At 63.3% G+C, this 14034-nt stretch overlaps 1 protein-coding gene across 1 annotated transcript in view; it reads left to right on the forward strand.

Annotated features, from left to right (window-relative positions):
• Window positions 1-1722: 1722 nt before the first annotated feature.
• AHNAK2 (AHNAK nucleoprotein 2) overlaps window positions 1723-14034 on the forward strand; it is a 39569-nt gene continuing 27257 nt past the window's right edge. Inside the window, 1 exon segment of the mRNA XM_009212382.4 lies at window positions 1723-1895. Coding sequence (XP_009210646.4) covers window positions 1841-1895 — 55 coding nt within the window. The 5' untranslated portion in view covers window positions 1723-1840.

The following is a 14034-nucleotide window of genomic DNA, read 5'->3' on the forward strand; positions in this document are numbered from 1 at the left end:
TCCCAGGTGGCCTGTGTCTGTGTCTTGGTGAGTCTGTGATCTTGTCTATGAGTGTGTTGCCTGCCTGGCCCTTCCGGTACAGCCTGGCCTCTTCCCACCCCAGGAAAAGGTGTCTGTGTGTGTGTGTGTGTGTGTGTGTATGACGGAGACAGCATGTGTGTTTGTGTGTGTCTCTGTGTATGTGTCTGTGTGTCTGTGTCTGAGTGTGTCTGTGTGTGTACCTGTGTATGGATCTGTGTGTCTATGTCTCTGTCCGTGTGTGTCTCTGTCTTTATGTATGTGTGTGTGTATATCTGTATGTGTGTCCGTGTGTGTGTGTGTGTCCCGCATCTGACCCACACCTGTGGACATTGCCAGGCAGCAACTCCTTGGTGGTGGTGGTCCTCTCCTGGGTCTCTTCCAGCCCTGCCTCCCCCCATAATCCCTGCAGAACTCCACTCCTTCTGGGGTGTGCCCAGCTCGGGTCTACACCAGGCCGGGTGTCACCAAACTCTTAGAACTGCCTTGGGCCCCTGCCCTCCCTGTCCACACCACAGGTGTGCTGCCTCTGTGTGGTGCCCAAGCTCGATCCCAGGAAGGCTCCCACCCTCTGCACTCTGTCCTCACCAAGTCCGCTCTGCCCGAATATCCCGGGACCCTTTCACTCCCTCCCACACCACAGCCCTGGTTCCACTGCTCGTATTTCCAGTTGTGCCCCATGCCAACACCCCTAGCCACCTGTGCAGTCTATCCTCAGCTCTCACCAAGCTCAGAGACCCTGCTTGGAGCCTTAGGTGGCACCTCCTACCCACAGGAGCCCCCTCAGCAGCCTTGCTGCCCTGCCCCCGCCCACTGGGCCTGACTTTCAACACCAGCCCTTTTGCCCCCATTCTCTGCACACACACTACTCTGTTCCCTCTCTCCAGAACATTCTTCCTACACTGCCTGGCTCATACCTCACCCCTAAGGTCACAGCTAACACTGCCAGGAGCCTTCCAGGACCCCCGTTCCCCCGCCCCCAGGGCAGTTCCGCCCTGCAGAACGCCTTATCCTTGCAGTCTTGCCTGTGTCTACACCAGACCTGGAGCCCCTGGGGCAGGGCCAGTAGGGTGCTGGTTGCCGCTGTGTCCTAGGCCCTAGGCTCTTGACTAGAATCAGTAGAAAGGATGACTCTGGGCGGGGTTCTGGCTCCAGGACGGCCCCCCAGCGCTGGGTGCTCCCGCACGCAGCGCCCACCCCGCAGCCCTGTCCGTGGCGCCCTGTTCCCGCTGCACGCTCTCAGCCGCGTTCTCGTGTCGGCCACCCCCAGCCCCTGCAGAATTCTGTCTTGTCCTTCTGCTGCCGGGTCACTTCCTGGGGTGCCCGCGACCACTGTTGTCCCCGCAGGCTGCCCCCCACCCCAGCTTGTGACTAAAGTGTCTGTCTCCCCCGGAGTGGGAGGTGAAGACAGCGGCAAGTCCAGGAGCCTAGGTGCGGGGATCCTGAGGTCGCTCCCTGGCGGGAATCCAAAGTTAATTCTGCGGACGCGACAGGCGGGCCGGGGGCGCGGAGCGGGGCGGGGCCTGGCCGGGAGGGGCGGGGCCGCGGCGGCGGCAGCCAATGGGCTGAATGAGGCCGGCGGCACCGCCCGCGAGCGCGCTCCGCAGTGGCCCGGCCGGGCTGGGCGGACCCGGGCGGGGTCCTAGCTGTGCTGCTGGGTATCCTGGCGCGCGGTGTCCGCAGTCTGAGGTCGGCCGCCCGCGGCAGCGCAGGGCAGCCGGGCAGAGCGCGGCTCCCGCCCGCCCGCCCGCCCGGTGCGCCGGAGCTGGGACCAGCGACTGGACGCGACGGGCCGGCAGGCCCGCACCGCCTGGCCGCCGCGATGTGCGACTGCTTCCACATGGTGCTGCCTACCTGGCCCGGAACCCCCGGCAGCGGTGCGCCCTCCCCGCCTGCAGCCAGCTCCCGTGGGGCGGGTGGGCTCCGCGCGAGGGCGCGCGCCGGGGCGTGTCCGGGGGCGCGCAGTGCGGGCTGTGGGGGCGGGGGACTCGGGGATGCCGGCTGGACTCGCGCGCTGTTCTGGGCCTCCCCGGCCGCTGGAGTCTCTTCTCCCGTGCCTCGCGTTCTACCTGTCCACGACTTTCGGTCCCTGCTCCTCTCCCGGCCTCTGGGGCTGTCTCAGCCGCTCACTTTGTTTCTCGGTGGCTGACTCGTCTCTGTCGCGCACTCCCTCTGTCACTCGCGGTCCCTGTCTATCTCTCCTTTTCGCTCCTGCCCCGCTGCTGGGACACTGTCTGGTCGAGAGGCGGCCTCCTGGGAGGTGCTACCGCGCTCTGGAGCGGGGCTGGTGTCTGCATGGGGCATGAAAGCCGGGGCCGCCGGGACACGGGGCACCTGCACCAGGCTTGCCCTCTCACCTGCTTTGGGGGAGAGCAGCCAGGCTGGTCCGGGAGTCTGGGCTATCCACTTTGGTCCGGGGCTTCTAGGCAGGGTTGGGCAGCGTCTACTGTGTGGCTGTGTGGTGGGGTCGCTGGGTAGGTGGAGGCTGTGGCAGCGCTAGGCCTGAGGTCTGGGGCCTTGTGAGGGGCCTGAATGGGGTCAAAGTCAGGCCACAGGGTCCCTCAGTGCTGGGCAAGGGAAAGTGGGTGCTACCCACTGGTATGCCCCCAGGGATGGTCAGTAGCCTCCCTCTGAGCCGCAGGCTACGGAATGTGTACCTGCTGCTTTTTGTGTGTCTGTCCCTGCACTGGGCCTGGTTCCAGGGCCTGGGTGTCTCAGCATCTTGGAGGGCAGGGCTGGGGTGGGGGGGCAGTCCCTTGGGCTAGGTCTATGCTGCTGCAGCCTGACCACACCCAGGGCCTTGGCAGCCACCGGCCAGGGGGTTGGGCTGTGCCAGCACTGGCACAGGCTGGACCCCACTCCTTGGGGAAAACAGGTCAATGCTAATGGTGCCACGCTGCAGGCGCAGAGGGGTGCCCTTGGCCTGGGCATGCCCCCCAGCCGCAGCAGGCACTACCAAGGCCCCTCATGTGGTCTGTTTATCTGGTGCGCACTTAGGGTGGGAGACTTGTCTGAGGGACTCTGGAGCAGGGAGACCCCTACAGCGCCTGCTTCACGGTGTTGCAGAAGGGAGTCCAAGGTGTCTGGGCTCAGCAGCGGAAGGGTGATGGCCCCGGTGGGCTGGAGGCCCCCAGCCCCCCTCCTCTTTCACTATGACTGGCCCTACCCACATGGCTGCAGGTTGACCTCCTCAGAGGGAGAAGGGCGGGGCCCCAAGGCATGGGACCACTACCCTGCCCCCAGCTTCCCTGCACAGCCTTTCCTCTCCACTTCCTCCTCGCTCAGGGGCACCCAGAGACTCCCAAGTTGCAGGGTCCAGGACCACCTCATCCACCCCCTGCCTCCACAGAGGCCTGTGCTGGCTTCGTGGTTCCCAGCCTGTCTGAGGCAGTCCCTCCCTGCGTCCAGCCTACAGAACCATCTGCTCTTAGGGAATGAGGTCAGTGGCTCTCACTGGAGCTTTGGTAGGAGACTTACAAGATCAGAGCCCTTGGGAGTTCTGTCCAGCACGCCAGTTCCCAGACCCTCCCCAACCCTGCGGCCTGGGAATGTGCATTCCTGACAAGCACCCTGCCACCTACTGCCTTTCCCAGCCTGGATTTGGTCCAGGCCTTTTTCACCGGCAGTCCCCTCTCAGCAGGCTGGAGATGGGCGGACTCTCCCCTGCTCTAGTCTTCCTGTCCAGTTCAAACCTGCCCTCTGCCAGCCGCACCAGGCACCAGCCCAGCAGGGAGCCATCTCCTGGGCAGCTTTTGTGCCGAGGCTGCCCCCTGGTGGCCTTGCTGGGAACACCCCACGCAGCGCTGCGGACTGTAACACCAGCCCGTTCACTCCCAGCGGGCTCTGGGTGTCACACCCTTGCCTACTCCAGGGGCAGGTTGCCTCCTTCCCAGGGGCAGAGCTGGATCCCCGATAGCTGGGGAGACAGGGAACCCCTCCCCGGCCCTGGCCCCCACCCTACACCTGCTGCCCCTGGCTTGGCCTCAGCACCTCCCACAATGACACCCCAAGAAAGCACCACCGTGTTGGGAAGGCCCCAGGTGCAGTGACATCATGCGAAGATGTGTGGGTGGTCTCTCCTCTGGGATGGGGGTCATGAGATGGCTGGGCCCTTTCCCAAGAAGGGTGCAAAGCAGGGCAGCTGTGGAGGTGGTCTGCCTGTTCTGTGCCTTGCTGGTGCCTTCTTCAGGGCCTTGGGCTGCAAATGTGGGTCAGGACCTCACATTCGGAGACGGGAGTGATCGCAGCTGCCTGTGCTGCTAGCGCCATGCAGCCAGGGATGCCAAGTGACAGTGCGGGCGGGCCTGTCACCACCCTAGTGTCTCCCTGACTGGGTCGTCCACACTGAGGGAGGGCTGTATTCCCATTCTGCAGACAGGGACACTGAGGCTGGGGACCGTGAGGCAGCGACTGACTCCCTGGGCTTTTAGGGGCCAGAGCAGAATATTGCATGCTTTGGTCAGTGACATGCTGTTCTGACAGGTACTGGCTCTGCTCTGCCCCACCAGGCAGGGTGACTGCAGGCAAAGGAGCCCCTCTGTGGCCGCTAGTGGCAGGAATGGGCCCTGAGGAGGAGGCAGCAGAGGGCATCCTGGAGTGCCCTCCAATGAGGTGGCCTCTCAGAAGCCACCAACAGTGATGTTGTAAGTGTGTTCCTAACAACCCCAGCACTTTCCCTGGTGGGGAAACGGAAGCTGAACCACCAGGGAGGGAGGCTGGGCTGCCTGCTGGCCTCTGGCTCCTGCCCCAAACCTCAGGAGTGCCCACCTGATGCAGCTCAGGGAAGGGGGTGGGGCTCAGAAGTAGACAGGAGGGTCAAGCCCACAGAGCCTCCAGTTCCAATGCCCCGGGAGCCCCCTCCCTCCTGGCCTTCTCCATGCCCAGGAAGCTGAGTGTCCACTCCCATCTGGGCTTATCGTGGCTGGGCCTACAGCAGGAATGCCCTCATTGCCTTCTCTCCATTTGGCCAACCTCTTCTGTCCTGGGCTGGGCTAGGAGCTGCCTCTTCTGGGAAGCCCCCTGGGTTGCTGGGCTCACTCCCAGCTCTCCCTTAGACTCTGGCTCCCTCTGTGTCCTTCTCTTGTGACACCTATGCTGAAAGCCTCTGTGTTTCAGGCTCAGCTGGGGGCTGGCTTGGCCAGGTGTGGAGAAGTATAGGTGCTGGGGAGGAAAGGCCCCCAAACCCCAGCAAGTGGGGGGCACTGCCATCTGGGGGTCCCCGCCACCCACTTCAGGAGTAGAATGACACATTCTCCCAGCTTGGTCTTCTGGCTGGCAGAGGTCCACCCTGCGCTCAGGGCTGGTGTGAGCTGTGGGAGTGCTTCCCGTCTGGCTGGCTGCCTGTTCACCCATCCTTCCGGGTCTCAAAGCCACCCCGGGAGCCCTGGGACCTGGGAGGTCATACCTCAGCAGAGCAAGGATCCACCCGTTGCTCATTCAACAAACGTGAACCCTATTTTTGTGGCCAGTGCAGCCGCAGGGGGCACAGAAGGGCCAGAGAGGGCTCCCTGGAGGAAAACTGGCCCAAATGGAGACTGGGACTGGTCATGAAAAAGAAGCAGAGGCAGAGCAGGAGGAGCTTGCAGAGGCTGAGGGCGAAGGCAGGGACCTGCAAGGTGTTCAACCCAGTGCATCTGGGACGGGTGGGTGAGGACGGAGAGGTGGCAGTGCCAGCTGCTGGAGGGAGGGCTTTGTCCTGAGGGCACCGGGCAGCCCCGTAGGTCTTAGGGCAGTTTGGGCAGGAAGGAAGCTGCTCCACGGGGGCTATGGAGGCCAGGTAGCCTGGAGGGAGCTTAGCGGAGTCTTAACTGGACACACAGGGAGGACGGGCCATGCCCCTCTGCTCCTCTCCATCCCCTCTAAGGGTGATGGGGTCCCCGGCCATGCTGTGAGCTTCGAGGGTGTCTCCACCAGGCCCCACCTGCACTCAGTCTGAGCCTCCAGATTTCCCTTTATTTTTCTTTTTTTGGAAGCCATAGCCTGGCCGGGAGCCAAGGACTTCCTTGCTCGGATAAATATTTAATAGTCAGAAGTACTTTCTAAAATGGAAACATGGAGCCAGGCCCAGGAGGCAGGGGGTAGGGAGGGGCTGGGGCGGGAGGCGGTGATCCCCCATCCCTGCACCTACCAGAGGCCCACAGAGTTATTTGCAGCCACCGCCCTCCCCTCCGGCTGCCAGTCCCTGCCCTGCCAGCTGTGCTGCGCAGACTTGGACTTGCTGACCCAGTGTGTGCTTGTGAGGGTGGGAGTGGCATCGGGGCCTCCTCTCTGCAGAGCTCTTGGGAGGGACTCCTTCCCGCAGGGGTGGCGGTGGTGGGACGGTAGGCAATTGCACAGGCTGTTCCGGGTAGGAGTCCGGAAAGGGATCTCAAGCCACACCCCTGCCTGGACACTGCAAAGGGTATAGCCAAGCAGGGGCAGCTGGGGATGCCCGGGACGCGGCAGGGGCGGGACACTTTGGGGAGCCTCACTGGGCTATGTCCGTGTGAGCCCTGCCAGCTGGAGGGGCTGTCAGGTGACGGCGTGTGGGTGGGCAGGAGGCCCCATGACTCAGCCCCACTGGGTGGAGTTAAGGCCCCCTTGTTTAGGGCTCCAGCCCTCGGTCCTCGGCCTGCTCCTGCTGCCTGGCAGGCCTGGCTCCTGAATAAGCCAGTACCATCGGCTCCTTGGTGACACATGCCCTGAGAATGCCGAGCTTCATGCCTTGGCCTCCTCCTGGCTGATTCACCATCCGCTGCCCTCGGCCCTGCCTGGCCCCCGCCAGCAGCCGAGTTCCCACGGCGACCCCTAGCTGATCCTGGGTCGTAACAGCTCTGAGCCGGGACTAGCTGTCCAGTGCACATCACCGGACATGCCGGATCTCAGGGTCCGTGATGTGGTGGCTCAGCAGATGCCCTGCCTGCCGTCCCTCCAGCTGATCAGACACCTGCCTGACCACTGAGTCCCACCACGTGGTGCCAGGGGTCTGGTAGGTGGGGGTCCCCAGGAACTGAGGCAGGTGAGCTAGGCCCTGCCCAGCACCCGCCTGCTGGTGGCCAAGTGTGCCCCTCTTGGGACTGGGTAGCAACAGGGGCAGGGTGTGAAGCGTGGCTCTCCAGCTCTTACCCTTCCCAGTAAGTGGTCCTGAGCCAGAGCCCAGGGTCTCCAGCTTGACCCCTTCCCTTGCTGTGTGTCTGCACCGTGCTGTGGGCACCCACCGCCAGGGGCTCTGTAGCTGAGGGCTTGGTGCTGACTGCCTGGTGGGGTAGCGAGTCCAGGATCTGAGTTGGGAAGGTGCCCCAGGCAGAGCCAGTGGCACGTGCTGAGAGTCTGGAGAGGGCCTGGGGCAGGGTGTGGTGCGTTCCCATGGCAGTCCGTGTTGGGGAGGGTGCGCCAGGAGGAGATCTCGGTCATGTGTTCCAGGGCTTGGTGGACCACACTCGCCACACTGCAGCGAGGGTCCGGGAAGGGCTTGCGTGGCCGGCGCTGTGGCCAGCTCTGCAGGGCGCCTCCCTCTGGCTGCTGTGAGGTGGGCCTAGCTGGGGTGGGGGCCCCAGTAAAGGCTCTTGCGGGGGTCAGTGCTGTGTTTGTCATGATGGCCCTGCTCTATATCAGTGTCCCCTTCCCATCCCACTCCAGCTGGGCTGGGCCTCTAGGTACGGTGCTGACTCAGCCAGCCCTGCCCTGCCTGGCTAGTGTGGGTGTCAGGTGGTAAACATGTAAACAGCGTTCCCAGGTGAGAACTGTCTGGGAGTGTTCCCGGAGCAGACCTGGCCAGCTTTTCTGTCTTCGTGTAAATAGAGTCGTTTTCTACCTTTGTGACCGTTAGGTTTTTGTGTCACCCTTTTTAGGGCATTGCAATGGGGGGAGGCCAGGAAGGGGCCTGGGAGCAGGTCCCTGCCTTTCGGGACTGAGGAGCCCCTGGGGCCTCTCCCACCCCATTTGCCGGCCAGTGCCCCTGCTGGGACAGAGCGTTCCCCGCCCTTGAAGTCCTCTGGCCTATTTGAGGACCCCTTCTCTCTGTGCCCGCCTCAGGCCACCCTGACACCCCGTGGCGGGGGCAGCCCTCTCAGCCGCACCTTCCCACCTCTTCCCATGCCACTGGGGCCTGGTGTGGGTGCAAGCCATTCCGTCGCTGACCTACCAGGCCGGGTCTGACCCCTCGCTGCCCCTGAGGCCTGGGCTGGGCCTCAGCTGTGCGGGCCTGCTCCAGACTGCCTGTTGGAGGCAGGTCCCCACCCAGGCCATGGGCACAGGGCTGGCACCCTGGGATCCCAGTGGGGCTACACATAGCACAGTTGGTTGTGTCCTGCTGAAGCCTCCTGGCCACCCAGAGCAAAGACGAGTGGGGGCTAAGGGCCCAGGGTGCAGCAGGGTGAGGTGACCAGGAGGTGGGCCAGGCAGCTGGAGCTCTGGATAGTGGGGGACTTGGGGGCATGGGACTCAGATGTTTCTCAGCCACCACCCAGAAATGACTGGGAAGGATGGGAGGCTTGTTTAAAAAAAAAAAAGCTAGGCCAGTGCGCAGGTTCACACCTGTAATCCCAGCACTTTGAGAGGCTAAAGCAGAAGGATCTCTTGAGTCCAGGAGTTTGAGACTAGCCTGGGCAACACAGGGAGACCTGGTCTCCACAAAAAATTTAACAATTAGCCAGGCGTGCTGGTGTGTGCCTGCAGCCCCAGCCACTTGGGAGGCCAAGGCGTGAGGATCGTCTGAGCCCATGCGTATGAGATCAGCCTGGACAATATAGTAGGATCCTGTATCTACAAAAAAAATTTAAAATTAGCCAGGTATGGCGGCGTCACCTGGAGACCCAGCCACTTGGGAGGCTGACACGGGAGGATGGTTTGATTCCAGGAGTTTGAGGCTGCAGTGAGCCATGATCGCACCACTGCCCTCTAGCCTGGGTGAGAGAGAGAGACCCTGTTTCAAAAAATGCTGGTTCCTGAGCCCCACCACACCCTGCTTACCAGATACCCTGGTGCTTCGAGGGGTGGGGGCTGCTGTGAGTTTGGGCTTTGAGGGCTGAAAGGAGGCCAGGGTTGGCTGCCCTGGGGGCTCAGGCAGGTGGCAGATGACCAGGCCCCAAGGTCACTGGCCCAGCCCCCTGTGGGCTCAGTCCTGCCCTTAGGCTATGCCTCTCCTCCCTTCTGGGCCAGCCTCTATCCTGGCACCCATAGGGAAACTGAGACACAGGGCTTGTGCAGAGCCTGCCTGGGAGGGACCTGCTTCAGGCCTACGTCTGTCCACAGAGCAGGACCTGGCACGCACTAAGGCACTCACCAGACTGGGCTGGCTGTGTGACTCAGAGCGGTCTGTTCCTCTGCAGTCAGCTGCTCAGGCTGGGGGGGCACTCAGGGTGGGGTCCCCAGCTCCAAGAAGCTGAGTGAGTGTTGAGGGCTGGCCTGGCTCCTGGCCCATCAGGGGACCCGCCTACTCCCTCTGGTGGGACGTGGAGGTCCTGGCAGGGTCCAGAGCCAGCCCTAGGAGCAGGCGGAGGCGGAGGCGGGATAATGGGGGGAGGAGCTGTGGAGGGAGGAACCGGGCGTGGCAGGGGGAGGTGGCCAGTTGGGATCTTCACTTCTGGGCCAGTTGGGAGAGCGTCTGTAGCTTCCTTGGTAAGTGGCTCCTGTGCCCAGCCCCTGCACTTTGGCCCCCTTCCTGGTCAGCCCCGGGTACCTGCTTGCCTCACTCTTCCGCAGGTCTGTGGGGGGCAGCAGGCCACTAGCAAGAGAGGCTGGAGGAACAGCACTGGGCTGGGCATAGCCCTGACCCACAGCTGATGGATGGGCAGGGGTGTTAGTTCAACCCACAGCCAGGGCCAGTGGGTTGGGCACGGATGTCAGGGAGAAATTCCCGGAGCCCCTTCTCCTGGCTCCTGGCCCCTGGGGTGTTGGCGGAGCCCAGGCCATACAAAGTGTGTGGCAGGACACCGAGCTGTGGGCCCTGGGCAGGTAGGGGACAGTGGCTGTTGTTTGCAAGGAGCCTCGGTGTAGGGGGAGGTGAATGCGAAGCGCACCTGCACTCAGGGCAGCCGCAGGTCTGCAAGTCCCCCAGGTGGGCGTGGGGCCTGGGGAAGGGTCCTCAGATGACCCTGTGCTTGTTTGGTACACAGGGGCCCTGGGTGTCTGTGGAGGGTGGTTGCTTCCAAAGGCCAGGTTTACTCTCCTGGGGGTGCCCGAGGTGGGCTGTGGGGGCCTGGGGCGATAGGCAGCCCCATCACAGGGTCACACTGCCCTGGACGTCTGTGGGGCCGGCCTTTCAGCCCAGGGAAACTGGCTCCTGCTAGCCAGCCTGGGATGGATGGGAGCGTGGGGCTGCTCCTTTTGGCTGCCAAATCCCTTGGAGAGGTGGCTGGTGTGCTCCCCTGTGCCTCAGTTTCTCCAGAAGCAGGAGATGAACTGGGCCCACCTGCTGCCCTCCCATCCCCATCAACAGCCTCCCGCCCTCAGGCTTACCAGGCTTTTCCAGGAGATCTGACAAGCTCCTTCCTTTTTCCCATGCACTGCCCGCACTAGCATTTATTATGCACCTACGGTGTGCCAGGCTCTGAGTGCTTGGTGAGCAAAGTGTTCTGGGGACCAGGGACCAGGCAGTGTCCAGAAGCCATGGCAGGGTGGTCAAGCTTAGTCTGTGAATTTGCCCAGCAGAGAAGACAGCCTGGGAAAGCCCAGAGAGAGAGAGCCCGTGGCCCAGGCAGGCACAGTGAGGGCTGGAGAGGCTGTGGATGTTGGCTAGGGCTAGAGCAGGCACAGAGAGGCTTCCAGGACAGTCTGACCCATGGACGGCACCAGGGAGCTACGGAAGGTTGTTTCGGGAGAGGGTGATGTGAATAGCCTCACGGGTACAGCTGGGCTGCAGTGGGGAATGGTTACTGGGTGGGCGAGGAGCCCAGCTCCTAGGTCTAGGGGACTGAGGTTGGCTCCTCCACCCTCCTGCAGCCTTGGAGGCAGACACAGAGGCAGGAGCAAGAGCCAGAGCTGGCTCTGCCGGCCTCATCCCGAGAGAGTTATCTCGAGAAGCATGGGGAGGGGTGGGGGATGTTGCTCAGGAAAGTCTGAAGGTCTCATGACAGTCAGCCCGCTTGGCACTTTCTTCATGAAGTTCCACCACTGGGTGAGGCCCAAGTGCAGCCGGCTGTGTGCTCCTGTGTCTGGGTGGGCACAGGGCTCCCGCCTCCATGGCCTCACTCGGGGCGTTCAGAGGGAGGAGCCCAAGCCAAACACACAAGTGCACACACGCCCTAGCACCTGAACACGTACATCCCGTGAGCACACACGTGTGCACACTCACCTGCAAACCGGGAGTGGGCCGTTCCTCCCACCCAGGATGGACTTTTCTGGCCACTGGAGAGCCAGTCTCCTTCCTGCCAGCCCCCAGGGCCCTGGTGACTTGCAAATGCACCCAACCATGCCCTCCCACCTGGAGGCAGGAGATGGGGCCCTGGGGCTGCCAGTTTAGATGCAAACTTGGATTTTGTTTCAGCAAAATCTACTTCCTCCCCGCATGGACCTGTTCTGGACCCTCCAACAACCCTCATTTAGCTGGTGGCTGGTGGGAGTCCTCAGTTCGGACCCGGCTGTGGAGCAGGGGTGTTGGTGAGCCTCTGCTGCACTCCCCAGCCTGTGTTCCTTGTCCCCTCCCGCTCCGCCCGCCCCCGCCCCCCACACCCCACCTCCCCGCCAGGATCTGCTCCTCCCCCAGACACACTTCCTGAGACCCTGCCTGCTCAGGCCCTGCCCCAAAATAGTCCAGTTCTTGGGGAGGCAGCTCTTCTGGGCCAGGGTGGGTGTCCTCTGTGCCTTTCACTGTGGTACCACCCCAACCTGCCGTGGCGTGCAAGGGACTGACCTGGGTCCTGGGGTCCCTCCCCAAGGTTCAAGTTTGCGCCCGCAGGAATGTTAATGGTAGTGTTGAGGCCAGGGCACTGGGGGCCCGGGGAGTGGGGGAAAGGCACTGGGGAAGGAACCAGGTGCCAACAGCCTGACCAGCTGGGCCTGGCTCAGGCAAGTCACCTCCACATTCTCCTCTGTGAAGCGGAGCTTTGGTGACTGTCAACAACCAGCGTCATGATTCAGGTGATGGGGCCACTTGCAGAGCCTGTCTGGGAGAACCGGAGACGGAGACGGGGCGGGGCAAAGGCGGCCGCCTCCACACTCTGGGGCCAAGGCGGGGCTTCCTCAGGATCTCGGGCCTGGGAGGAAGTGCTCTTGGTGGGGGACTGGGATACTGGGGGCCTTCCTCTCTCTCCCCACTGGTGTGGGTCCGAGGCCGGTAGCCTGGCTGGGCAGCCTTATCCCGAGGCGGGCAGGATTTCCCCCTTCCTGTTTGTGTTCCTGGGCCAGGTTCCTGCCAGCCCAGCCGCACAGGGGTCCCCATTCCGCAGCTGTGTGGCCAGAGGCGGGTCTGCTGCTCCCTGAACCTCTGTGCTCCATCCCCATCACAGGCAGTGCAGGAACAGCTACTGCCATTACAGGTGCTGAGGGTGGGACTGGGGACTGTTCCGCGTGGGCCAGTGGCAGGACCAGGCATGAGGGCCAGCAGGAGCAGAGCTGGTCACGCCTCCTCCTCCTTCCCCCATGCAGGTTCCCAGCACAGGGTGTGCCCAGGGCTTGCTGTCGACACCCTCCCTCACCGGCCCCAACACCCACAAGACTACCCTGGAGAGATCTGAAAGTGCAGCCAGCTGTGCCCAGCTCAGGGGCCCTTCACCGTTGTGCCCACCCCCAGCCCAGCAGACCTGTGCCCCCTGCCTGGCGAGTCCCTTCTCCAAGGAGTTGCCCTCCTGACCCTTTCTTGGGCCTCACGGCAGCTGCCCCCCACCCCCAACCCAACCAGGCTCCTGCCTGCCGGGTGGGGTTTTTTGGCTGGGGAGGCTGCAGAGGGAGGAGGCGGCGGCTGGGTTTCTGGGCAGCCTCAGAACACCTGCCCCACCCTGAGTGCTGGGCAGGGCCTGGAACACCCGGTCTCGGAGGCAGGGGAGCCCCTCCCCACTCATGACCCCAACTCCAACCGCTGGCAGGGGAGCAGCTGTGGGCCAAGTGACCCAGGGACCCTCCTCTGCTCCCAGCCCTGCTAGGTAAGGGTGGGCTGGGGCAGTTGCCCCAGCTCCACACCTACTGGCTGGGTCCCCTTGGGTAAGTGGCTCCCCTCCCCCAGCCTCAGTTTTCACATCTGTTACCCACCTTGGGGATTGAGGGGCAGGGTCTGGGCAGAGCAGGAAGGGAAACTGAGGCCAGAGAGTGGCTTACCTGCATTGCCCTTGGCTTAGCGGTGGGCAGGCTGTGGCCAGATTCCTGTCCCCTTTCTTGGCACCACCCCCACCACGAGTTTGCCATGGGTCTGGTGTGGCTGGAGCTCCAGGCAGCTCCAGGCAGCTCCAGAGCGGCTGGGGTGGCCCCAGCTGGTGGTCCCTCAGAGTTGTGGGGTGCACTGGGGAGCCCTGGCAAGGCCACGTGGAGGGAGTGGGAGGGGGCAGGTGGGCAAGGAGTGGAGGGTTTGGCAGCCATCTGGGAGGCAGAGCAGTGGGGCTGGCCAAGTTCTGTCTGCAGGTTGGGGGTGCGTCCAGGTGGGAGCAGCAAGGGCCCTGTCAGGTGGTGGGGCAGTGTCTGAGTGCCAACGTGAGTGAGATGGGCCCAGGTGGCCAGGATAGAGCTGTGCAGAAGGGAGACAGGGCCTTGCCCCTTCACTGCCCGGTTAGGGAGAAGGGGCCTGTGGAGGAGATCATGTCATGGGGTTGCCAGGGGTACAATTCTTGGGCTGACACCTTGTGCAAGGCTGGTTTGGCAGGTGAAGGAAACGGAGGTTGTGGCTCTGCTGGAGGGTCATGGAGGCCAGGGGTCTGGGCCTGGCCACCCGAGCAGTAGGAAGGTGGTGGGGATGGGATGATGTGGGGGTGGGATGATATCGGGGTGAGTGTTGATGCCTCCTGGCACTGACCCAGCCTTGCCTGCCCTCACCTCCTGCCCTTCTCTTCCCTCACTTGAGAGAACCTCCTCCAGGAGACACCATCCCCCAGCCCTGCCAGGCCTGAGACC

Source organism: Papio anubis, chromosome 7, assembly GCF_008728515.1.
Source record: "Papio anubis isolate 15944 chromosome 7, Panubis1.0, whole genome shotgun sequence".
NCBI lineage: Eukaryota > Metazoa > Chordata > Mammalia > Primates > Cercopithecidae > Papio > Papio anubis.